At 46.4% G+C, this 25,469-nt stretch overlaps 1 protein-coding gene across 6 annotated transcripts in view; it reads left to right on the forward strand.

Moving 5' to 3' along the window:
* LOC140393873 (neuron navigator 1-like) overlaps window positions 1-25,469 on the forward strand; it is a 970,643-nt gene that overhangs the window by 340,080 nt on the left and 605,094 nt on the right. For all 6 annotated transcript variants that reach the window (XM_072480430.1, XM_072480425.1, XM_072480424.1 and 3 more), the window contains one exon: window positions 17,443-17,549. In XM_072480430.1, coding sequence (XP_072336531.1) covers window positions 17,443-17,549 — 107 coding nt within the window. The remainder of the gene's footprint in view (window positions 1-17,442; window positions 17,550-25,469) is intronic.

Consider the following 25,469-nt stretch of genomic DNA (forward strand, 5'->3'; position numbering starts at 1 on the left):
GGAGTTAGATATAGATCTTGGAGCTAAAGGGATGAAAGAATATGGTGGGAAAGCAGGAACAGGTTACTGGGTTGGATGACCAACCATGATCATATTGAATGGCAGAGCAGGTTCAAAGGGCTGAATGGCCTTCTCCTGCTTGTATTTTCTCTGTTTCTAACACAAAAGGGATAGCAACACAAGGTGGCCCAACACTTTCTCAGGGAATATGGAGAAATACAATTTAAAACAGGCAGCTTTACCTACATCCTGTCATGATCCTTGGCCAAAGCCTAGGTTGTGGGAAAATCCAGTTAAGAACCAATAAGGTTTTGTTTAAAGTAGGCAAAGTTGAGGTTCAAGATGCTTACTAAGAGAATAAAGTCACGATGTTCCATGTGTTTTGAACAAAGAAAAATAATCTTGACCACACAAGTTCAGAAAGATATAACAATGTGCAACATCTGTCTTATACTCTTAACTATTAGTTACATGTGAATTAACAAGCAAACTATGGTCGAACACCACATTACAGAATAAATGACAGATGTGAACAGAATGGATTCCATGGATTTCTCAACACACCACCCAGAAGCTCATCACACTGTGAGGCATCTAATCTCACTGAACCTTTGTTACTGTCTTAAGTGTTTCCAAACTTCACCTTGAAGATCTTGCCTTGGAATTCTCTCCAAAATTTGTTTAAACACTGACAGCTTTAATGATGGCCCACCACACAAGGTTTCAATCTTGTCTTTGAGATTATTTCCTCCCGGATTTCTGAGTACACCTCAGGCGTCAATTTGCAAGCACAATTGAGGGTCTCCTGTTGTGCCAAGGAGCACATCACTGCTCAAAAGGGCCAACTGTGCTCCAATTCTTTACTTAAAGTCCGCTCCTCACACCCCCTTCTCTAATTTGCAGCCTGTTTCTCAGCTCCTTTTGACTTTCTTGGGACCTGTTACTGTCCCCGTGTATTTGTTCCTCACCTGGGACACTTGCAGGCTGACAGACTCAAGCTGACTATTCAAGAACTTCCATTCACTGACCCTTGAACTGATCTGGTGACCTAGCATAACACTCCAATACGTCCTGCACTTGTTATGAGGCAGTACCAAATGTAACCAACAGTGGAACATCCACAGGGCAGCACGGTAGCATTGTGGATAGCACAATTGCTTCACAGCTCCAGGGTCCCAGGTTCGATTCCGACTTGGGTAACTGTCTGTGCGGAGTCTGCACATCCTCCCCGTGTGTGCGTGGGTTTCCTCCGGGTGCTCCGGTTTCCTCCCACAGTCCAAAGATGTGCAGGTTAGGTGGATTGGCCATTCTAAATTGCCCTTAGTGTCCAAAATTGCCCTTAGTGTTGGGTGGGGTTACTGGGTTATGGGGATCGGGTGTAGGTATTGACCTTTGGTAGGGTGCTCTTTCCAAGAGCCGGTGCAGACTCGATGGGCCGAATGGCCTCCTTCTGCACTGTAAATTCTATGTAAAAATCCTGTACTTTAAATGTTACAACCTCCATAGACTGCTAACTTAGCACAGAGAGACACAGAATTAATAAATTTCAGAACAACCCTGAGGATAATTTCTTTTTTCAATTGGCATGAAATACATCGGGGCCATATTGGATCAGCCCTAACAATGGGTGAAAGGACTGATGCACGATTAATCCACACCTGTTGATGGGTATGCAGACTTATTAGAATGATTTCTACTTGCAGCCGACACTGACCACACTGGATTGGCTGACTTTGTCAGCAGGGGCCAAAACCTGTAACGTGTTCGCACCACTTATAACGAGCCTGCGTTTTGCTTAAAGCTAGCCTTCACCTCCTGTCGGGGTGGTGTATACTGGCTCGGAACAGGTACTGGGAGGAATCTGACCTGAGAACCAGTGGGAAACAGCACAGTATGGGAGAGTACGGGATCCAAGATTTTCAGACATTGGACTTGGAGGTCTCGATGATGGAGGTATAAAGTAGATGTCCTAAGTCAGCAGGTGAAGTAGGAGGCCCTCAAGGCAGAGTCAAAAGGCAGTGGGAACATGTGGCTGGAGACCATTGCCAGAAGTCAGGCCTTGAGGTTTTGACTCGAGTACTGAGCTTCAAGATGCCACTGCCAGTATCAAATCAGCATTGCCCACCGACTGACGTTGTGAACTATGGCTATGCATGTTTCCGGCAGATGTCAGCCACGTGCATGCCCAAAGTCCTCACCAAGATGGCGTTCAGCACCATTTCCTGCAAAAATGTGCATTAGATGTCATATTGGTCTCTGAATGGCACACAATCAACGGGTTCTATCATGCCCAATTACACATCCATCATCTCATTACAAGACTCATTACTTATTAGGGCAGCACGGTAGCACAACTGGATAGCACTGTGGCTTCACAGCACCAGGGTCCCAGGTTCGATTCCCCGCTGGGCCACTGTCTCTGTGGAGTCTGCACGTTCTCCCCGTATCTGCGTGGGTTTCCTCCGGGTGCTCCGGTTTCCTCTCTCAGTCCAAAGACGTGCAGGTTAGGTGGATTGGCCATGATAAATTGCCCTGAGTGACCAAAAAGGTTGGGTTACGGGGATAGGTTGGAGGTGAGGGCTTCAGTGGGTCGGTGCAGGCTCGATGGGCCGAATGGCCTCCTTCTGCACTCTATGTTCTATGTACAAGACTCAAAATTCTCATAGTATTAAAAAAATTAGGACCTTTCATTATAGTTTCTTGAAAAGCTCATTGTTATTTCTTTTTGCTTTCTATGTATCTTTTTCATGAGTATGTGCATAATTCTGTAGTTTAGACATTGGGTAGAAGTGAAAACCATAAGTTTGAGCTGGTGTTTCAAGGCCTACCATATTCAGCATGTTAGTCCACTGGGGAGGATTTTCTTCCAAATTTTTTTTTGCCACTGTTGACAGTCTTAGCTTCTGCTCACTGTTTGCTCTCAATGACACCACCAAAATCAGGAGCTAGCTACGTTGGGAGTTGTCAATCCACAGGGTGTGCCGACCTGTTGAAACATTACTTTGGTCGTAAATCTTTTATGGACAAACACTTTAGAATATGAATCTTTCAGCTTTCCTTAACGCGAGCTGAAGTGTCCATCTGGTGCTTCCTCAGGGGCTGGACACTTTGGGAATTGGACATTTCCTTCATTTTTTTTAGCATTCTTCCTCTAACACAGCTGTTCAGGAGAAAAATAAAACAAGTTGGAACATCTAGCTACTTATAAAGCGTCAGAAGGAAATGGAGTCTCCGTCCCCTGCAAAACATTTGGAGACAATAAGGTGCATTCTATTTTTGTTTGGATGAAAAGTTAGCAGAATATAATTCATGACAGGATGTGGCAAAGCCCGGGGGGAAATCTTGCAGGTGGCCTGCATCCTGACTCGGCTGAATAATAAGCGTATAGACCCAGAACTTGCTAGACCAAGAGATGTGCGTGCACACTACCTTTAACAGAACTTGGCAGAATTGTCCATAGTCCCATGTTTCTTGTTTAAATGAAGCTTAAATAAGATGTAACTCCGTTTTCTCTCTTGTGCCAGCAACATTGCACATACACCGTAGAGAAGGACTGCTTTAGGAAAGGAGAGAAAGAGTAAGTAAAGATTAAAACATCTTGCTGTAGTATCCGGACTCTGAGAACAATGGAATACAAAAAAGGCTATTTGGCCCATTGTGCCTTTGCTGACTCTTTGGTAGATTGCTTCACAGTGCCAGGGACCTGGGTTCAATTCCGGCCTTGGGTGACTGCCGGTACGAAGTTTGCACTTTCTCCACGTGTCTGCGTGGGCTTCCTCTGGGGGCTCCGGTTTCCTCCCACAGTCCAAAGATGTGGAGGTTAGGTGGGGCTTGGGGGATAGGGTGGGGGATGAACCTAGGTCAGGGTGCTCTTTCAGAGGGTCTGCGCAGACTCAATGGACCGAATGGTCTCCTTCTGCACTGTCGGAATTCTATGATTCTTCTATGATTCTATTAGTCCCACTCTTCCAATATTTCCCTGAAAGTGTTCCCCGCTGAGGTATTTATATCTATTTGCTTTGGAATCTTCTTCCACCGTGCTTTCAGGCAGTGCATTTCAGAATATAACTGCACTTGCCATGTAAAAATAATGCTTCTTACCTTACCTCTGGTTCTTTTGCTAATTAACTTAAATCTGTGCCCTCTAGTTACTGGTCCTTTTGTCAATGGAGACAGTTTCTCCTTATTTCTGTCTCACCTCTGAGTCACTAATATCATTTTGATCTTTTAGTTCTGGAGAAATGTAGGAGTATATTTACAGTTTAGTAAAATATAACCGCCCGAATGCAGTGAAAAATGCTAACATCTAGCTTGAGCTATATTCTCCTCGATGTCTGTGAGGAAACATTGTCCTCGTACTAGGAGGTAGCAAAAGTGAGCATGTACTCCTCAGGTTTTCAAAAAGCAGCAGCAGTGTTTTTGGACCTGCAGGATCCGTTGGGAGTTGACATGGCCAAAATAACTTTGATTGCTGCCTCTTTTTGGCACTTTCAGTACAACTACACAACAATGAGTGCGGTAATCATTGCAAAAGAACAGCATCAGTGCCTCAACAATGTATGCATCCGAATGGATCCACAAATTTCTAAATGGGTCCAGGTGAAAAAAAAATTACATGCAGACAGAATGGTAACATGGTTCCATGAAGAGGGGGTCAGCACTGACGCACTAAGTTGACAAACACTCAGAAATGCAGTTTGAACTGATTGTCTTCACTTTAATATTAATGCATGGCCCACACATCTGATTCTATGTATCCTAGAACTACACCACCCCCCCCCCCCCCCCCGCCCACCCCAAGTAGCTCAAATCTACAAACTCCCAACAAGAGGTTTCCAAATTTTATCATTTTAAAAAGGTGAAGTAAAAGACCTTTTATATGAATAAAACCACCTCAAATTCTATTTTCTGGGTAGTATTAGAAGGGGGGGGGGGTTATTGTGACCTGCATTTTTCTGGCATCATAGATCAGCAAATAAGCAGTTATTTTAGTGCTTCAATATGTCTTTGTAACTGGGCAGGCATGTAGTAATAAAATAAAACAAAGTTTGGACAAAGTTTGATTTTAAAGTTGGACAAGTATGCAAAAGTGTGTTTCTTGTTGTAAGTGTCAAAGTTCCAGTGTAAATCAATTTGACAAAAAGCGTGAAGAAATAATTTGGAGCTTGATCTCATTCTACTACTAATATTTTGAATTGCTGTATGTGTTTTGAGCTATAATTTTTATAAGAAGCTTACAACCCCAGTTTTCAAAGTGAATAATCTTATGGACGAGGTGTTTTCAGAACCCCAAAATGTATCAGGGAGTTCAACCAACCCCTCCCTTTAATGGATTGTTGCTTTTGAAGCACACGGCTTGTTCCGCAGGTGTGATATTACAATTATGGTCATGTGGTTTTTAAAACAATGTTTATTCCATGAACTCAAATTAACCTATTAAATAAACATTGGATCTCTTAACACCCCTTACTTCAAAGATAACCCCGAAAATAATACAACACTAAATAATCCCTCAAAATGTTCCTTCAAACATCCAAAAGGCTTCAAACCTTCAAAACAGTAACACACCAGGTCACAGAATATATATATTTTCTGTTTGATGGCAGAGATATATCAGCTTGGTTGACTTCAGCTCCAGCACCTTGCTTTTCTTCCTGCAGTTCTCTGGAAACACACACAAACAGACAAGCTGCTTTTTCAAATTGAAATCAAAAGCAGAAGTGAGCTCAGCTCCCCCTAACCTCTGACATCACTTCAGGAATTTGATCAGCTCCATTCCTTAAAGGTACATTGCTTTAACATCCATTTCTTAAAGGTACTCTCACATGACAATAAGGCATTCGGGGGACTGAATGGTCATTGGGTCAGGGTAGGTGGGAGAGGGGAGAGGTTTTGCATTGCAGGACAGAGAGAAGTCACTTTTTACAGAAGAGTGAGAGAGAGCAAAAGATCACGTGGTACGGAGGGAAGAGGGGTTGCGCACTGATGGGGGTGGGGAATAGAGACTTTCTGTTGGTGCGGGGGTGTATATGGTTGGGGAGAGTGGGAGACATGACTGTGTGGCGAAGCCGTAGGGAGGGAGCGAGATTTTGGATGGGTTCAGGATGACATGAGATTATGGCAGGGACCAGCCACAGGGAGGAGTCAAAGATCAGCATATTCTGCTGTTTAATGACCATGTTGCAGCTTACTTTGGTCCTCAGAATTATTCACAATGCTTTCTATTTTATTATGCAATTTGGACACCAGTCCCTCAAACTCTACATCCAAATCACTGGTGCAAAATAAAGGTAAAGGTTTTGTTGCAAATAAAGGCCAGAATTTTAAATTGTAAGGAGTAGGTGGGTGTTGGTTTGTGCTGTGTGTTGAACAAATGTTTAAAATGTGTCCGGAACCTGATAGGAATCCCAACTTGAGCGTTTAACAGGTGCTTGTTTCCAGCCGTGCAGGAGACCCTTGTGGGACAGGTCGGTCTGAGAGTTAACTATGCAAAAGACCAATTACCTACAGGTTTAATGATGGATTCTGGTTTTAACTGCCACCATGGAGATTTCATCAGCTGCTTGAAACATACCAGGCTCAACAAGGTGAGAAAATGGTGGGGATGGACTGGAATGTGAAACAGACAGGCTGGAAAGCCTTTAAATACAAAGCTACGTGTAGTAATCCAGGAGACATGAAGATAAAGATTAAACCGACTCAAAAGTAAAACTCCACCAATGCATACAACACTCGTATCCCAGCCCAGAACTCCCAGGCTGGTCCGGGTTCCAGTCAAGGACTGCAAAGGTTTGATAATGAGACCCAGCAGGATGGGTCTCAGCCCGTTATCATGGGAACCCGTATTCAGCAAACCCCATCGGGAGATCAATGCATGATTCCTCATGATCCTGGTGAGGGTTCTCACACTATGTCAGCTGCTTCTTTGCTGAAATGGAATACTTTTGATCATGTGAGTTATTCTGCGAGTGTACATTCACAGCTTTGCAGGTGATTTCTAAGACTCTGGAGGTCATTTCTGTCGCCTTGGACTGTTTGGCTTTGACCTGCACTTCGCAGCTGTCAGCCTTCTCAGTAGAATGGGGTCAATGAGGAACCAGGAGAGCAGTAGCTGACTTCTCCTCTGAGCCACATGCTGCTCCACTGAACAGAAGGATTGAACTATGAACATGTGTTCAACACATGGGCTACAGACAGAGGATCAGCCTTCTGGGCAGTTCTGAGCGCCAATGCCTCGGGGGGGCTCAGATTTTCATGGCAGGCCATTGCTAACATCTGCAGGGTCATGGAACATGACTTCCTTCCAAGGGACAAAGTGGGCATGTACTGAAAGTGGCAGCTGAGGTCACCATGGCTCTGAATTTCTTCACTTCCATTTCAGGCATCTGCCAACGACATTCATAATTAGCTGCATCTCCTAGGTAACCAAGGCCATGCCTGCCAGGTCCAACACTTATGCCTACTTTGCTACTGATGAGCCTAGTCAGGCCAAAAGGGTCCTCAGATATGTAGCTGTAGCTGGATTCTCACAGGTCCAAAGAGTCATAGACAGCACACATGCAAATTAAGTATGTAGGCAAATTTCAGAGAAGTGGATAAATAATAGGGTAGTGATAGTGGGGGTATCAACTTCGTCAATATTAACTAGGGCAGCCATTGTGTGGAAGTTTTGGAGGAAGCAGAATTCTTAAAATACATCCAGAAATTTTTTTTAAGCCAATATGTAGAAGGATCTACAAGAGACCTAATTTTCGATAACTAAGCTGGGCAAGTGGTTGAAGTATCAGTGGGGGAGCATTTTTGCAGTCAATGACCATTGGATTCAAGATTGTTATGGAAAAAAACAATAATGGGCGGAGACCAAAGTTCTAAACTGGGGGAAGGCGGATTTTAACAAGATCAGATATGATTTGGCCAGAGTGGACTGGGAGCGGACACTTTTAGGTAAATCTGCAACAGAACAGTGGGACGCATTCAAGAAGGAAATAGGGAGAGTACAGGGTCAACATTTTCCAACCAAGGAAAAGGGTGGGACCAACAAATCCAGTGAACCCTGGATATCGAAGGATATACAGCATTGGATAAGGAGAAAAAGGAAGGCTTATGGCAGAAATCGAAGGCTCAAAACAGCAGAAGTCCGGGAGGCATATAGAATGTGCAAGAGGGAACTTAAAAAGGAAATTAGGAGAGCAAAAAGGGGACTTGAAAGAATACAGGCAGATAAAATAAAGGAAAATCCTAAGTTGTGCTACAAGTACATTAACGGTAAAAGAATAGCTAGGGAAAGAGTAGGGCCCATTAAGGGCCACAATAATAATTTGTGTGTGGAGTCAGAGGATGTAGGTACAGTTCTAAATAGGTAGGGCAATAAAGATTATTATTCAATGAGAACTATGCGCTGGTGTTCACTCGTGAGAGGAACGGTGTAGGTATAGAAATCAGGGACAAGGACTGTAATAAAATTAAAGAGATTAACATAGACAGAGAGGAGGTTCTGAGTGGTCTGGCAGGTTAAATGTAGACAAATCTCCAGGTCCAATTGAAATGTATCCCAGGCTGCTGAGAGAGACAAGGGAGGAAATAGCAGGGGCGCTGGCAATAATTTTCAATTCCTCTCTGGCCACAGGAGAGGTGCTGGAGGACTGGAGGATAGCCAATGTGATACTATTATTCCAGAAGGGAGGAAAGGATAAACCAGGATACTACAGGCCAGTCAGTCTAACCTCAGTGGTGGGGGAACTATTGGAAGCAATTCTGAGAGACAGAATTAATCTGTATTTGGAGAGGCAGGGTTGAATCAAGAACAGTCAGCATAGTTTTGTAAGGGAGAAGTCCTGTTTGACCAACGTGATTGAATTTTCCAAAGAGGTGACCAAGTGTGTAGATGAGGGATTTGACGTAGTCTACTTGGACTTCAGCAGGGCTTTTGATAAGGTCCCACAATTGGAGACTGATAACAAAGGTAAGAGCTCATGTGATCCAAGGAAATTTGGCAAATTGCATCCAAAATTGACTGAGTGACAGGAAGCAGAGGTTGATGGTCAAGTGATGTTTTTCTGACTGGAGGCCTGTGTCCAGTGGGGTCCCATAGAGATCAGTGTTGGGGCCCTTGCTGTTTATATAAATGATTTAGATATGAATCTTCCAAACTCGCGACCACTACCATCTAGAAGGACAAGAGCAGCAGATACCTGGGAATCCCACCACCTGGAGTTTCCCCTCCAAGCCACTCACCACCCTGACTTGGAAATATATCGCCGTTCCTTCACTTTTGCTGGGGCAACATCCTGAAACTTGCTCCCTAGAAACACATTGTATGTACCTACAGCTCAAAGACTGCAGCGGTTCCGAAGGCAACTCACCATCACCTTCTGAAGGGCAACTAAGGTTGGGCAAAAATGCTCACCTAAATAGTTACATTCATTTTTAAAAATTAATTTACGGGATGTAGGCATCGCTAGTTAGGTGACTAATAAGTGGTACAATGCCTCAAAACAGCAGTTAATGTTCCAGTTATTTTTACGAGAGGCAAGTGCCTATTTTTCCAGTCTGTTATGATTTTCTCATTCAGATGGATTGGGGCACTGTTTATATTCGGGTATTCAGCTCCATGAATCAGCCTGTGCCACTCAATGAACTTCAATGTGATGCAAATTTCAAAGCCAATCAGGAACGTGTATTTCCGTTGTCTGATGGAGGGACGAAATCAAAAACTTGTACTTATGAATGATCAGTTTACACTACAGTAATTGGAGTGCATCGTTGTATACCTTTTTTATTGTTTTCTTTCAGCCTAAACAAATTACCCTGTTGTTATAACCTGCCTACTGACGATTGGCTGGGGACTAATGACTATCCCACAATCCTATGGGAGTATGAACTTCCCCAATGAGGGGGGCGGAGAAACTCCTACTATAAATAAGCTGGCCAGTCCAGGAACCAGCAGGAAGGAGAAGGTAGCAAGGGAAGTTACTGCTACTGTTATGTATATATTGTTATAGTAAATAAACGTTATTATTTTGTATCCTTAAAACTCATGCTGGATTCTTCGGGGCCCTTACAAAACCTGTGTGATATGAATTGTCCACAGATGAACTGTAACTTTCTTCCCACTTGAACGAATGAAAAATATAGTGTTGGTATTTGATTTGCAGACCGAATAATTAAATAAAAATAAAATCCTTGCAAAAAAAGGTTTGACCACCCCAAACCGGCTTCATTAAAATCGGCTAGTGCTGGGAAATTCACATGTCAGCTGGCGCTGAAATTATTGGGCATCCCACAGCCCCCCCCCCACACACACACACACGCATTCTGTTTCAGACCTTGATGGGGGGAAAAAAAGCTCCTGCCCACTATCTCTCTGTTAAAGATTCATTCTGTTCCTTGCTGCTGCTCATTCGAACACTGAGGTTTGAATGGTCAGACAGGGGCCATGAGCACACGTACTAACATTGATTTGGTGAGGAAATTTGGAAATGGAATGTCAATAGCTGAATTAAAGAGACAGCAAACCTACTCCACCATCCTTTAGGTTCCTCGCCTATTGGCAGCCTCCCTCATTGTGAGCAAGCCCAAATGTTAAAATCCAGCCCATTGTCTCACGCAGGTTTAAAAGATCATGATTTGCAAATATGAGGGCGTTCCAGACTTGGACTGGTTCCTTCACTGACAGCTCTATTTTGCGACTTAGCTAGACTGGCTGTCGATCTTGTCTGGTTCGGGGGAAAGATTAGCAAAAACAAAAGTACCTTCCTGGCTGGCAGCAACTGAGAAGTAAACCTGGCCACAGGCAGAATGAAAATATTACACTGCACCAAATTTCACTTACTGATTGCTATTCATGTAATTATTAATATTTTAAAAATGCATATTCACACTAAATAGATAATACTCTAAAATGTTAACTCTTCTCACTTTTAAAGGAGCTACGTTTGTTAATTAAATGCAAATCCTATTAAATTACAGTTGGTGTTAATATGGAACAGCTGGAAACCTGTTTTCAAAATGAACGTTGTCAATTGATGTATTCGGTTGAAGTCAGTTAAAAAGACATATCGGTTTGCATCAAAAACCTTTACATCATCATAATCTACCAACGGTTTCTTAGCCTGTGTTGTTTTAATCTGTGTTTTACGCTGTCAGTTAAAATTCTATTTGTCCCAGGTTTTATCACCAGCATGTGCTGGGTCTACTGTTGTCAGTGGTAAATACAGGCAATTAACCTCTGTAATGTTGGACAAAGCAACAGCAAAAATAAACGTAGATCCTCACTCGTTGACTCATGCTGGATAATGCACCAAAGTTGACATTAATTCTCCTGAGCAAATAGCTTGCTGACACTCGAACGTGATTCCAATCAGTGTTATTTTAGTCCTGAAGGTAACCCACTTAAAACGAAAGAAACATAAAATCAAAGCTTCCAAAACTCAAACACAAAGAACAAATAATTTAAAAAGAGATCAAACATCTCGAGTGGCTTCCTGGGTTAGCACGCATTGATTCTCCCAATCACTGCAGTGTAAAGCATCTTCCTCAAAGAACATAAGACCATAAGACATAGGAGCAGAATTAGGCCACTCGGCCCGTCGAGTCTGCTCCGCCATTCAATCATGGCTGATACTTTTCTCATCCCCATTCTAGCCTCCTCCCCATACATCATTGGCTGACAGCTGATGAAACAATCCCAATAACACAGGATCTTAAAAAAAAAAACATGCATCCATCTGAAATCCCGCAGCCCTTACTCGAACACACTACATACATTACAAACCTACGACAGGTCCATCTCTCGACGGCCCACCTACTGGGCGACTGCAACCACCACCTGGTGATTGACCCCTGGTGAAGTCACAAGTTTTAACCTTTCAAAGTAAATCCAGACGACCGGCTTGAGGGCAGACCAGGGAGGATGTGGCCACTTACTCCACGAGTGGAATATACAGAACAGCTCAGCTTGTGTCTGTGGCCATCCACACTGTCGCCCACACTGAACGTCTGCCCTGAGAGATCCAGTCCTGGTGACATCACAACCATTCCCACTGCATCAGCCGAAGCTGTCGAATATAAAACCTCAAAATCAAATTACAACTGTTTCCCCAGTCATTCAAATAATAACTACTTTAAGAGGGTGCCATTTAGGTTGTACCCAGCTTGATGAGCACCTTCTGCAGAGAGAAGTTAGAAAATAAAGAAAGAGCCTGATACAATTTAAGGTGGTTCACAGAGCGCACTTGACGGGGGCGAGGTTGAGTAGGTTCTTTGGGGTAGAGGACAGATGTGGAAGGTGCTCAGGGAGCCCAGCGAACCATGTCCATATGTTTTGGTCATGCCCGGCACTGGAGGGGTTCTGGAGAGGAGTGGCAGGAGCAATTTCTCAGGTGGTGAAAGTCCGGGTCAAGCCAAGCTGGGGGCGAGCAATACTTGGAGTAGTGGACGAGCCGGGAGTGCAGGAGGCGATCGAGGCCGGCATTCTGGCTTTGCGTCCCCAGTAGCCCGGCGAAGGATCTTGCTAATGTGGAAGGAGGCGAAGCCCCCTAGCGTGGAGGCCTGGATAAATGACATGGCTGGGTTCATAAAGCTGGAGAGGATTAAGTTTGCCTTGAGAGGGTCTGCGCAGGGGTTCTACAGGCGGTGGCAACCGTTCCTAGACTATCTCGCGGAGCGTTAGAGGAAGATCGGTCAGCAGCAGCAGCAACCCTGGTGGGGGGGGGGGGGAATGGGGGATTGCTTGGGGGGATGGATGAGCAGGAGATAACATGGAGGGTGGGGGAAACTGGCACGTGCGGGAGAGAGCCAGTGTATAAAGCTATGTAAATATACCATTTTGCCATGTATATATCTTGCTCAGTGCGATTTTGTGTTATTTTGTTACCTGAGGGGGGGGGGGGGGTTATTGTTTGTCAGGGGAAAAAATTGTGTTGTTGAAAAACTTTAATAAATATATTTTTTTTAAAAATAAAATAAAAAAAGAAACCATGATGATCAGCTGGTCAGTGAATTATTTTAATATTTTACATTTCCGTAAAGACCTCCTTACATTCTAAACAGAAGTTCTAATTTTAGTTTGTTTTCCCCAAAGTAGTAGTTTCTTCAGAATGATTTCATGTGATGAGGGCATCTCTGACAAGGCCAGCATTTGGTGCCTGTTTCTAATTGCCCTTGAACTGAGTGCTTTGCTTGGCTATTTCAGAGCACAGTTAAGAGTCAACCACATTGCTGTGGCTCCGGGATGTAGGCCACGGGATCACATGTAAGGACTCCAGATTTCCTGCCCTAAAAGACATTAGTGAACCAGATGAGTTTTTCTGACAATCGTTTCATGGTCACCGTTTAATTGCAAATTTTCATTGAATACAAATTCCACCATTTCATTGAATTCAAACCTCAGTCCCCAGAGAATCGGCCTGAGTCTCTGGATTATTAGTCGAGTGACAATAGCACTACAGCACCACCTCCTATGCTTTTGCAGCTTTCTTTATGACCTCAGAAGTGGAAGACTTTTCTTTGCAATAGCTCCAAAAAGAAAACCTTGGCTGGAATTCTCCAGCCATTGGGATTCCCTGTTCCCTCCGGCAGCGCTCCACCGCACATGGGGTTCCCGGCAATGTGGGGTGGCTTCAATGGGAAATCCCATTGACAAGTGGCGGGATTAGAGCATCCCGCCACTAGCCGTCGGCACGCCATCAAGAATCACATGGCTGGGACCAGAGATTCCAGCCCCTTACTCTTGGCCAATGGTATTCTAAGAAGGAAATTCATAGTAATGCTGTGAATTTGCGCAGATATCTCCGGGTTTACTCCATTGTTATTGTACACTCCCAAATTATCTGCTCTTTAAATGGTCTTGAATTTCAGAAATTTTCTCCTATTGATTAAAGCTCCATGCTAGAACATTCCCTTTTTTATTGGAAATGACTGTATCCTCTCCAGTGAATGGAGCCATAGGGCTCGATTCTCAGGCCTTGTTGCGCTCTTGCCCAAGCGAAACAAGGCTGGTGAATAGCAGGAGAGGCCAAAAATGCGAACTGTGTCAGGCGGCACAAAGTTTATGATGCAACCGGCCCCCTTCCATGGGGAAATCGGGATCTCGCTGTAGTGTGGCGAGAAACCAATTATCACCATTTAAGCCCCATTTCCCGACAATTAATGAGAGCCACCCCATATCCAATGGCCTCCTGTCATTCAGCGGCTTCCCAAGCAAGTGGTCTCGCTGGCGCCGATTCGTACTCCTTTTGAAAAACGGGAACCTGGTGGAAGGGCGTTAGTGGGGAGCTGAGGAGGTGAGTAACCATCTTTGCTCACAGGCAAAGAGGGGTGCTTGAATTGGCGCCCCTGTACTTGGGGGAGGGGATCCTCCGCAGGAGTGGGCCACCATAGGAGTTGGGAGAAACCGCGAGCGGCAACCACACCATCCCCTGGATCGTGTGTACCCGTTCCTGGGGCAACCCTTGTCCCTGCCCCACGGACCACCCATAGCCCCCACCGACTGCCGAGGCCTTTGGCCGTGCGGCTGAAGGCTATCGCGAATAGGAAATTGGCAATCATGGTTAGGCGAGCACTTCACACATCCCAAGTGGGTTCCCGTGGGTGGGCGGGCCATGTAGCATGTGGGAGACATTGCCTAGCATCTCACTGTGCCTGAACATTGCGGGAGGCAACACCACATACGCAGCAGCCACCATCCAAACACCCAGGGAAGGGGACACAGCTCCAGGGACAGTGGGTGGGTGGATGCCATGGGCAGGGGATGATGCCTGGAAGGATGGGGCAAGGGTTCAGAGGTCGGTCCGCATTGCAGATGAAAGTAACAGAGGCATCATGCTTGTTGTGCACAAAAGTTTTTATTGCGCAATACAAGTCCCCACTCTCCTGATGGAGCCTCCCCCAACCTCCTCCCCTCCTCCTCAGTGCCATCAATGATCGTCAATGTGCTTGGCCCTCCTAGCTCTACCGTGTCGTCAGGGTGTCTCCCCAGGATGCACATCTGAGGTGCAGGCAGCCGGCTGCTTACCTCGTCCTGTGGCCCGCAATGCCCCTGGCGAGCATCCGTGGTCTCTGAGGCCGGAGGGCACCGGCTCATTTGTCGGTAGCAGATGCACAGCCGTGCTGCCCTGTCCCGTGTGCTGACTTCGAGACGTGGCCTCATCAGAGGGGTGGAACTCGGGGGAGCTGGTGGCCACCGTTGCCACACCATGGGACGGTTCCATCTTGGCACTCAGCGCCCCATCGTTCTTCTCAGTGCCCATAGGGCCCTGGAGTTCACCTTAGGAAGGAGGAGCTGGTTCGAGCCCCGGGTGTCCTGCATCATCTGGCACTGGAAGTTCCCCATGGTCTGCACCATCATGTCGACGCCCTCGGCGATGCTCCTCAGTGGCTGAGCCATGCTCCGGAGCACCTCGGCAATTGTCATCTGAGGGCATGAGATGTCCCGCAGAAACTCAGCAAGGTCAGCCTGGTATTGGGTGACATCAGCCAGCAAGTCAGACATTCTGCCGAGACCCTTAGCCATGGCCGTCACTGACTGCATGACGTCTTGGACACCTTCACTCATGGTGCCGACGTCGTGCACCAGGCTCTCCACTGTGGTTGCCACCCTAGTAGTGTTGGCCTCGGTGCCAAGCATTGCTGGCACCATCTCCTGCGCCCTTAGCCTCTGGGACTCCTCCAAGCGGCTATGGATCTGCTGGAGTGACGCTGACATCCCCCCCTGAATGTCCAGGCTGCTCCCTATTGTCTCCATCAGCTCCGGGTAACTCTGTGCCAGAGGCTCAGCATCAGGCTGGGTCCTGGGATCCAGCAGCCCTCTGACTACTGTCTCGTATGGGGGTTCCTGCCTCCACCTGATGTGCAGCAGCGGCAATGTGGTGCTCACCAGATTGTGCCCCCCCCCCCAAGCGTGTCCACTAATATGTCCCACCGAGGTGTGTGTGTATCTGTGCTGGTGGAGGGTGGGGATGACAACTGTGTTGCAACTATTACGGTGGCATGCTCACAGCTCTCATCTGAGGTGGTCTCCTGGGAGGCAGGAGAGGGTGCCACCCGAGTTGGGCTGCGCTGTTGGCTGGAGGACCTGTGGGCGAATGGACATGTGGCCAGTGGGAGGGATGGGTCAGTCAGTCGTAAGGCAATAACTAGTAGTTTAGTCAACTCTAATTTGACAGGTGGAGCCCGGTGGTTCTTCACCTCTGCAGAACCGCCAGCCTCCACGTGGGTGACCGATCTGTTCTTGGCCATCCTTGTCACCTGCAGGGCTCGCTCCTCGAAGGAGGTGAAGATTCTTAAGTTCGGCATCCCTCCGCCAGCCTGGGCCCTCTCCCGATGATTATGGGAGAGCATTTTCTGAGGAGACAAAGAGGGGGCATCATTAGCCACATGCGTGGTTCACAGTGATGGGAAGGGGGGATAATGGAGAGCTGGGGGTTTGAAGGGGGAGGGGGTGGAGGGAGGGTTGGGGGTCGCATGGGGAGTTGGAAATGGTGCTCCATTGAGGGGGTGGGGGGCATTTTGTCTACTTAATCATGCTGCCCGGTGTAGGTCGTTGACCTTTTTTCGGCACTGGAGGCCAGTCCTTCTGGTCACACTCCCCGAGCTGACTGCTGCCGCCACCTCATCCCAGGCAGCACTGGCTGCCCTGTGGCTCACCGTCCAGGTCCCTCGGGGGAACCGGACATCCCTCCTGGCCTCCACTACATCTAGGGGCCTCCCTAGGTCAGCGTCCATGAATCTTGGGGCTGGTCTCCTCGGCACCATTACTGCGAGCTGGCTGGGGTTGGCTGAGCAAGTGCTGCTTAAGTGCTGCTCACACTTGTCAGTGGAGGCCTGGCGAGCACGATCCTGGTTAATCAGCCAGTGAGCCTTCATTTGCGGCGAGAAGCCCATGAGACCTTGTTAAGTGGACCAATTAATGTTGAATTGCGTTGCCGGCCTCACTGGGCTGAGCATCGGGAAGCTTGTGGCAATTCCCGCTCGCTACTAGACTTAGAAATGTTTCTGGAGAATTGCAGCACGTAAAGAGGCCCATCATGGCCATGCCGACCATCAGCACCTAACTATTCTAATCCATTTTCCAGCACTTGGTCTGAAACCTTGTATGCAATGACACTTCAATTGCTTATGTAAATACTTGTTAAAAGTTTTGAGGGTTCCTGCCTCTACCAGCCTGTCAGGCAGTGAATATTATATTGATGTCCCCCCCACCCCAAGATGATATTCTTCTTATCTGCTCAATATTACAATAATAAGTACCTTGCAAAGAATTCCTGGAGGAATAACAATTGTGATCCAGCGCTGGTTTGAAAATAATAACAGCACAAGGATCTTCAAAAAGTTTTTTCTGTAAGATTTGTAAACATATTCTTCCAAAGTTGAGTTCCAGGTTTTAGTTATTTATAGGTAGAATTTTGCATCAGGTTATTGAATCATCCTGTTTTCATCTTTCAGAGGAGAGACGAAGAGAGACGGTAACAGTGTAGAATCAAAGGATACTGCTGGTCATCCTAATGCCGAGGACTGCAACTGGAAATCCAGAAAATATCTTGAGGATATAGGTATAGTGAATTTTGATGTGATTTCTGCAAAATATGTCTTGTCTGAATTGGTCAGTTTATTTTTTTAAATTTCTATTTCAGCATAGTACCTTGATGAATTGGAATTTTTGGACATATGTTTCTGAAAAAGGTCTTTACTGAGATTCATCCTTGCAAGTAGAAGTGTAACAATTTTTTCTTCATGCAACCCTTTTGTTATTCTTGGTAACCAGGTATTTTGCAAGCTTCAGCAACATAACTGTGTGCCTACTCTAGAGCAGCTGGTACATTATTATTTCAGCCATATTGGGACATATTTTGTAGTTGATAAAGAAAAAGCTCTTCTTATGATGCACACTGGTGCAACTTTGGTTAAAATAGCTAAGTATAATTGAGAATAACCCGCTCAAAATTCTAGTTTTGAGTAGTAAAAACTTGACAGTTGTCATGTTACACTCTCAATGGCAAGACCTTTACCAGTCACAGTCAACCTGCCAACTAATCAACACTCTCTTCTCATGCAGTATATATTGTTGTTTCCCATTCCTGTTGAGTTATCTGCATGATTGTCCTGATGAGTGCAAGATGCAAAGTTTTGATAGTATATCTCTTTTATCAGCAATGCACAATTTCTGTGCCACCAAATGACTATTAGTACAAACATTCTCAGAGCAGTTGGAATGAATTGGTTTGGACTTGTGTCAGTATGATTTGGGAAAAAATGCTGTCATTCCCACTTTAGCATAATTGGCAATCTGTGAACAAATTGTGCTCAAAATTGTGTTAGTGTTGAAAACTGTTTTTGTTCCCTCAAGTTTCCATTTAAGGTCATTTGCATTTTGCCTTGAACCAGTTCAATCGGGCAAACTTTCAAGGTGGAGATTATTTTTAATAATAATTTTTTTTTTAAAATCCTGGATTATATTTAAAGATGGTAACTTGGTGCAAGTTTACTAATATAATTGAATATGAGTTGAGCACAAAAAATAAACATTTCAATCAGAGTGTCTCGTCGACTACGTGATTTTGGACAACTGAGAAGGACAAACAGTCAAAGCCATTTGCTAGTTAGATTTGTGCATTCAGTTTCTAGCTACATTTATTCTTTTTTTATCAATTTAGAGTACCCAATTCATTTTTTCCAATTAAGGGGCAATTTAGCATGGCCAATCCACCTAGCCTGCATATCGTTGGGTTGTGGGGACGAATCCCACACAAACACGGGGAGAATGTGCAAACTCTACACGGACAGTAACCAGAGCCGGGATTGCATCTGAGACCTCAGCGCCGTGAGGCAGCAATGCTAACCGTTGCGCCACTGTGCTGCCCACAAGTAAATTAATTCTTAGTCATTTTTTTTTGAATCAGAAGTTTTTAAAATGTACTTGTTGGCATTGAGCCAAAAAGAAAAACAGCTTCATTTAAGAACCTGCTTGAAGTTCACAAGTGAAGACAATTAGTAGAACCTCGACATGTTTAATAATTCGATCTGCATAGGTGGCAGGTTTGGAGGAGGGGGTATGACTCCCAGCGTCATACATACATACATACATACATACATACATACATACAGTGCAGAAGGAGGCCACTCGGCCCATCGGATCTGCATCAACCCACTCAAGCCCTCACTTCCACCCTATCCCTGTAACCCAATAACCCCCCACTAACATTTTTGGACACGAAGGGCAATTTAGCATGGCAAATCCACCTAACCTGCACGTCTTTGGACTGTGGGAGGAAACCGGAGCACCCGGAGGAAACCCACGAAGACATGAGGAGAATGTGCAGACTCCGCACAGACAGTGTCCCAGCGGGGAATCGAACCTGGGACCCTAGTGCTGTGAAGCCACAGTGTTAGCCACTGTGCTACCGTGCTGCCCCTAATGTTTTCCTAAACCAGAACAAATGACCACAGAATATTAAGTAGTGTTGAACCTAAGTTGCACTTGAAATTCCACGATATTTTATACTGATTTGGCTGAATTACAGAGGAGATTTACCAAAATGGTTCCAGGATTGAAATTTAAGCTACAGGTTGGAACAGTAGGGATTATTCTTGGAGCAAACGTGATTGGAGGAAATTTGATAGAAGTGCGCAAGATGATAACAGGTTTAAAAAAGGTAGACAAAGAAAAGCAGTTCCCATTAGCTTGTGAGTGCAAGGATCAGAGGACATAGATTTAAGGTTTTGAGCAAGAGTTTCAGGGGAGGGGGAGGAAGAAATGTTTTACAAAGTGAGTGGTAATGCTCTGGAACATGCCGCCTACGCATGGGTGACCAACCATCCTGGAACTTATGGGGCCCTCCTATATTTGAGGCCATTTCCTGTGTCCCACTTTGTTTGCTGTGGGGTCGCTGTTTGTCCTGTATGTTTGATTTTGTTTTTTGCACATGTGCAGTACATGTGCAGGTGCATTGCGCTCTTGTTCTGGTGGCCTGCTCCGACAGCGAAATGGCCTCGCTGCCACTCAGTGCAAGGGAAATTAGGGAGGGGCAATAAATGCTGGCCCAGCCTGCGTCACCCATATCCTCCTAAGCGAATAATGAAAAATGAGGAAAATAAGTTTCAGGGCTACAGGAATAGAGTAAGGGGAATGGGATGGACTGATTTCTCTACAGCGAGTCGGCATGAACTTGATGGACTTAATGGCCTCTGCCTTGTGCTGCAATGTTTCAATGCGCTAGATTTTCATTCCATGGTGCTGATCCTCAAACCAGGCTGAATTCTGTGTCGAAAGCCTGGAACTGTTGGCGGAACGCAAAAAGCGATTTTTGAAAAATTGGCCATTTCTCGAGCCTTGTCCAATTAAAAATGGTGGGTGGGCTTTCAAAATTGGTCAATGAATTGGAGGCCTTCCAGTCCTGAAAGGTTGGCAGCCCACAGCCAGTGATGGGTGTTGCTGTTATGGTCGAGCGGCGATTCTCTGGCCCGGATGGGCCGAGCGACCTGCCCAACAGGACGGCTTCCCGCCGGCGCCGTCCACACCTGGTCGCTGCCAGTGGGAACAGCGCGGGAACGCTGGGGGGGTGGCCTATGGGGGGGGAGGGAGGGACCTGCACCGGGGGCGGCCTCAAAAGGGGTCTGGCCCACGATCGGTGCCCACCGATCGGCGGGCCGGCCTCTCTGAAGAAGGACCTCCTTTACTCCGCCGCCCCGCAAGATCCATCCGACATCTTCTTGCTGGGCGGCCTCGGGGAGGACGGCAACCGCGCATGCGCGGGTGACGTCATTTATGCCGCGCCGGCCGCGTCATTTACGCGGTGACCCAGCGCGTGTAAATGACGCGACGCCGCTCCTAGCCCCCCCGGGGGCGGGAGAATAGGGGGCTGGGAGCGGGCTCCGACACCGGAGTGAAATACTGCAGCGCAGGACTTAGTCTCCCGATGGGAGGTTCTCCCCCCCCCCCCCCCCCCCCCCCCCCCCCTGCCGGTGCGCCGCGCGGATTGCGCCACGACCCCCGCACGTGATTCTCCCACCCCATGGAAACCGGCGAGCGGCGATTCTCCGGCCCGGAAGGGCTGAGCTGCCGCTACGACACGACAGGTTCCCGCCGGTGCTGTCCACCCCTGGTTGCTGCCGGCGGGAACTCTGCGGGAATGCTGGGGGGGGCGGCCTGTGGGAGGGGGAGGGGGGCTCCTTCACCGGGGTGTGGCCTCCGATGGGGTCTGGCCCACGATCGGGACCTGCCGATCGGTGGGCCAGCCTCTTTCCCCCCCCCCCCCGGCCTACCTCCTTCCGCGCGACGCCCAAGAACACCGGATCCATGTTGGTGAGGGGCCGGCATGCGTAAGACGTTCCCCGCGCATGCGTATGATGGTGCGGCCGAACTGCGCATGCGCAGGATTGGGTTGCCCCAACTGCGCATGTGCGGGTTGGCGCGGCGCCCATTTGGCACCGTGTAAGGACGCTGGAGTGGCGTGAACTGCTCCAGCGCCGTGCTGGCCCCCTGTGTGGGCCAGAATAGGTTGTGTCCGGGCCCTGTTTGCGCCATCGTGAAACGCGACGGCGTGAACACTTGGCCTCAATATCGGAGAATTACCCCACCTTGTAACTGATCTCACTGGGACAAGGGACACTAATGGAGCTTGATGAAGGGTGATGTGGATGGCTAGTAGTTATATTGGTAGAAAATGGGATGACCAGTAGTAATGTGTTGGAAATGTACAGCCAGGAGGTGATAAAAATGTGAATTAACATCTCATAAATAGCGAGGGTGAGGCTAGCGCAGATTATACAAAATTATTTTTTAAATTAGTCTTGGCAAAAACTGGGCAAAGGGATGAGAGTCAGGCCTAATAATACCCAAATTCACTGCAAGCAGTTTCTGCTACACAACCAAAAATAAAAAGCCAGGATTACATCAGCAATACAACAACCCATGTCACTGCAGTGCAGAGCCAACATCGGAGCTGAAACACAAGCAAGATAAAAAAGTGGAGAAGAATCTTAGGTCTTCATGCTTTTTCCCCGGTACAAATACAATCAATGGATTTGCAATGTGGCAATCACCTTCAAACACGTCTCCTTGATCAGGCCTTGATGGTGTACTGGGAATGGAGATTAAGCAAAATGTGGAGTTTTGGAGAGCTATCTGATACTGCGTAGCTACAATCCATCAGAAGACATTCAGCAATCCTTGCAATCCTTTATCTCTGTTCCACAAAGCTCCAGGAGACTGCTGTCCCAGCCCACCTTTGTCCAGAGGTATTCCAAAAGCCATCTGCCATCGGCTTCAATGTAGTGGCTCGCATCTTGGAGGCCACACGTTCAGTGCCGTGCGAAGCAGCAATCTGTAGAAAGGGGGTTAGGGAGATGACGGCGTTCTGGATACCGCAAGTTTGAGTTGATATAACCATCCTGAACCTGGCTGATCCCATGTGTCAAATCAGTATTCCAGAGGCTTTATTCCTCTGTCCACGGGAAGCTATCTTTCAACCCACCACCATCTTAAAAACAGCATCTTGATATGTCATAATTCAACACCTTTACACATAGATACTTCCCCATGTTTTTTTTTGTGACTGGCTGTTTGAAGTGCAGAAGATTGTTTTGGAGTGAACTGTCCTTGTAAATCATTATAATATTTAGCCTGTTTGTAAAGCAGTGCTGGAGCAGAAGACTTGGGGCTGGATTTTCCATCTGGGAATCTTCCCCCGCCAGAGTTGAACAACTTGTGGTTCACGTTGGCACTAGGAGCGGCAGCCACAAGCAGTTCACTCTCTCAGTCATGCAAATTATTGCATGGCGGTGATCGCAAGGGATTCTGCGAATTCTGCTATTGGCCCACCATTTTGAGCGGATGGCCCGATAGAGAGGTCTGGCGGCTGCCCCCACCGCCGCCATGGGACTTTCTTGGTCACCCCCTCCGACAATTTGCACACATGAGGTTGACCTGAACACCCCCGCCCCACACACGACCCTCCCATAACAGAGACCTCCTATATCAGAGACCCCCACCCCCAGAACGGAGAACCCCCCCCATATCGGGGACCCCTATATCAGAGACACCCCCTATATCAGAGGACCCACATAATAGAGACCCCTCCATATCAGAGACCCATTTCTGGTGCCATCTGGGCAGCCTGGTGCCAGGATACCAGGTTGGAATTGCCAAGGCTATGTGTGGCCTCAGTCATGCGTTTCCCGCTGAGGCCCCCTATCTAACCCGAGTACCGTTCGATAATGCTGTGTTTCTTGGCGCTGCAAGTGCCGGGAAACACACGGCTAAACACACTCGCTATGGGGCTTTATTCCCATTTAGTTAAATCGTGCCCTTTATGTTCAGATGGAAACCAAAAGTACCTCATCGCATGAAGCTGTGTCCACTTTCACTCTCAAGATTGTTACAATTATGAGGTTTATAAGATTAGGATGTTTTGGACTGTGTTTTTAAACTTAGGTTAAAATGAAATGGGGGTGGTGGGTATAGTGGGCAAGGTGTGCTGACGTGGTGATTTTAAATCCTGCTTGACAATCCTGCTTGTTAATGGACTGGCTGAGCAAGGTACAAAGTTCCCACACCTGGGAACAAGGGCAAGTGCAGCTGTGCCAACAGTAAATAGACTTGCCAGCTCTGAGCTTTCAGACAGAAGAGTGGAAAGAGGAAAATAATAGCAGGCTACAGGTTCTTTGTGAACTTCTAAAGCTGGATGTGGGAGGGAGATGGTCTCTAGTTGAAGAGATGCATTCCATAGTCAACTAAGGACTCTAGAGATTTGCACAGGTATGGCCAGTGGGGAAGAACTCTCTGAAAGCTGATAGAAGTGACTAGAGACGATCACTCAAAAGTTACTATTTGGTGAAATGGAAAAATGTGAACACATTGGAAGCTGGAAGCAACTGTGGACTATTTACTACAAGGACTGTAATTCCATAGAGAGTGAAATGTGTAATAAGTATAAAGATGGAATGTTCCTTTCCATAGTTTAAAGTATACATTGCCTCCAAAAACAAAATAGTTTTTAGTTAACAGTGTTAGTTATTTGTTACAGTAAAGGTTTTTAAAAAAAATGTGAAATCTTATTTCATTCTTTTTCAGCTATTAACTGGAAGTATAATTTTTTTTACATCGCTATCAGTCTGTACGGGGATCATAACAAGTTGCAATATTCATGTTGAAGAACTGATTCGAAGTGAATTCAAATTGAAACATGCCAGATTTTAAACATTTGCTGGGTGTTCTCATAGATCTGCAGCTGTGCTGTGGATAGACTGCAACTTATTAAATGTTGTTGGGCACTGTTGTTGCGAGTTCTTTATCTAATCTCTGTAGATAATTGGATACAGTGATACTATGACTGTCCTTCGTATGTAGATTTTCAATTAATAATTGCACAGAAAAGTTGTAATTTGACGCATTGAAACTTCTTAACCGTATCTTTTATTTTGTGAGAAAGCTGACATGTGAAAGTGATAAGCGAGTTAAATATTTGACAAATGAAACCTTCCCAAGTCAGAATTACATGGAAAGTTTGTAAACCAAACCCTGCAGACAACATGCAGTTATGAGGTCAAGATGCATACTAAATGAATGAGAATCAGTGACACTAAATTGATTTGCACATTCCGGTTAACACATGGTTTAGAAAACCTAAAAATATTTCCTTGGTTGGAAATTATGGAAATGAACATCTTCTAAATGGAATTAAGTTCTCTTTAAAATTGTCATCCACATTTGAAATCATTGTTAAGAACCCCTGCCCCCTTTGTTAGTGCACAACAATAGCAAAAGATTTTCATCTGATGTTCATCTGATGCTTTTTTTGTTACAGTTAGAACTGTTCATCTGATGCTTTTTTTTTGGTTAAAGGCTGCACAATCTTAGTGAAGACTATATTTTCAAGTGTTTTACTGCTGGAAATCTGAAATAATAATAGAAAATTCTGGAGATACTCCGAGATGAGATGACATCTGTGGATAGAAAAACTGAGTTAATGGGCTGGATTCTCCGTCCCACCCGGATGCCGAAATCGCGTTCAGCGACGGGGTGCCGGTATCGCATATCTCCGTCCCTCGAAAATCGTCGGACTCGTGGAGTACGCCGCGCCGAGTATCCACCGCCTCAGGCCATTGCCTGAGGCCCACCCAGAGATGCTCTGTTGCCGACCGGCCAAATTCCCGATGGCTTGGTTCAAACATGGCCCACCATCCGTGATCCTCGCGTAGCGGCTGCGGACTCAGTCCGGGGCCGCACAGTTGGGTGACTGTCGATCGGCAGGCAGGAGGGGCTTCATTCGGGGTTGGGTGCATATGTGTGCAAGTGGTTCAGGGTGCGCGAGCGGCTGATGCAGGGCACTATGTCAGGTCAGTGTGCGGCTGGGGTTGGTCAGGTTGGGGGGCTCAGGTCGAGGTGGGGTGGCGAATCCCATGCCGGTGGTGAATAGAGTGGGGGGATCCTGGGGGTCGTGGATTTGGGTGCACCATGAAGAGCACAGGCTGGA

Source organism: Scyliorhinus torazame, chromosome 17, assembly GCF_047496885.1.
Source record: "Scyliorhinus torazame isolate Kashiwa2021f chromosome 17, sScyTor2.1, whole genome shotgun sequence".
NCBI lineage: Eukaryota > Metazoa > Chordata > Chondrichthyes > Carcharhiniformes > Scyliorhinidae > Scyliorhinus > Scyliorhinus torazame.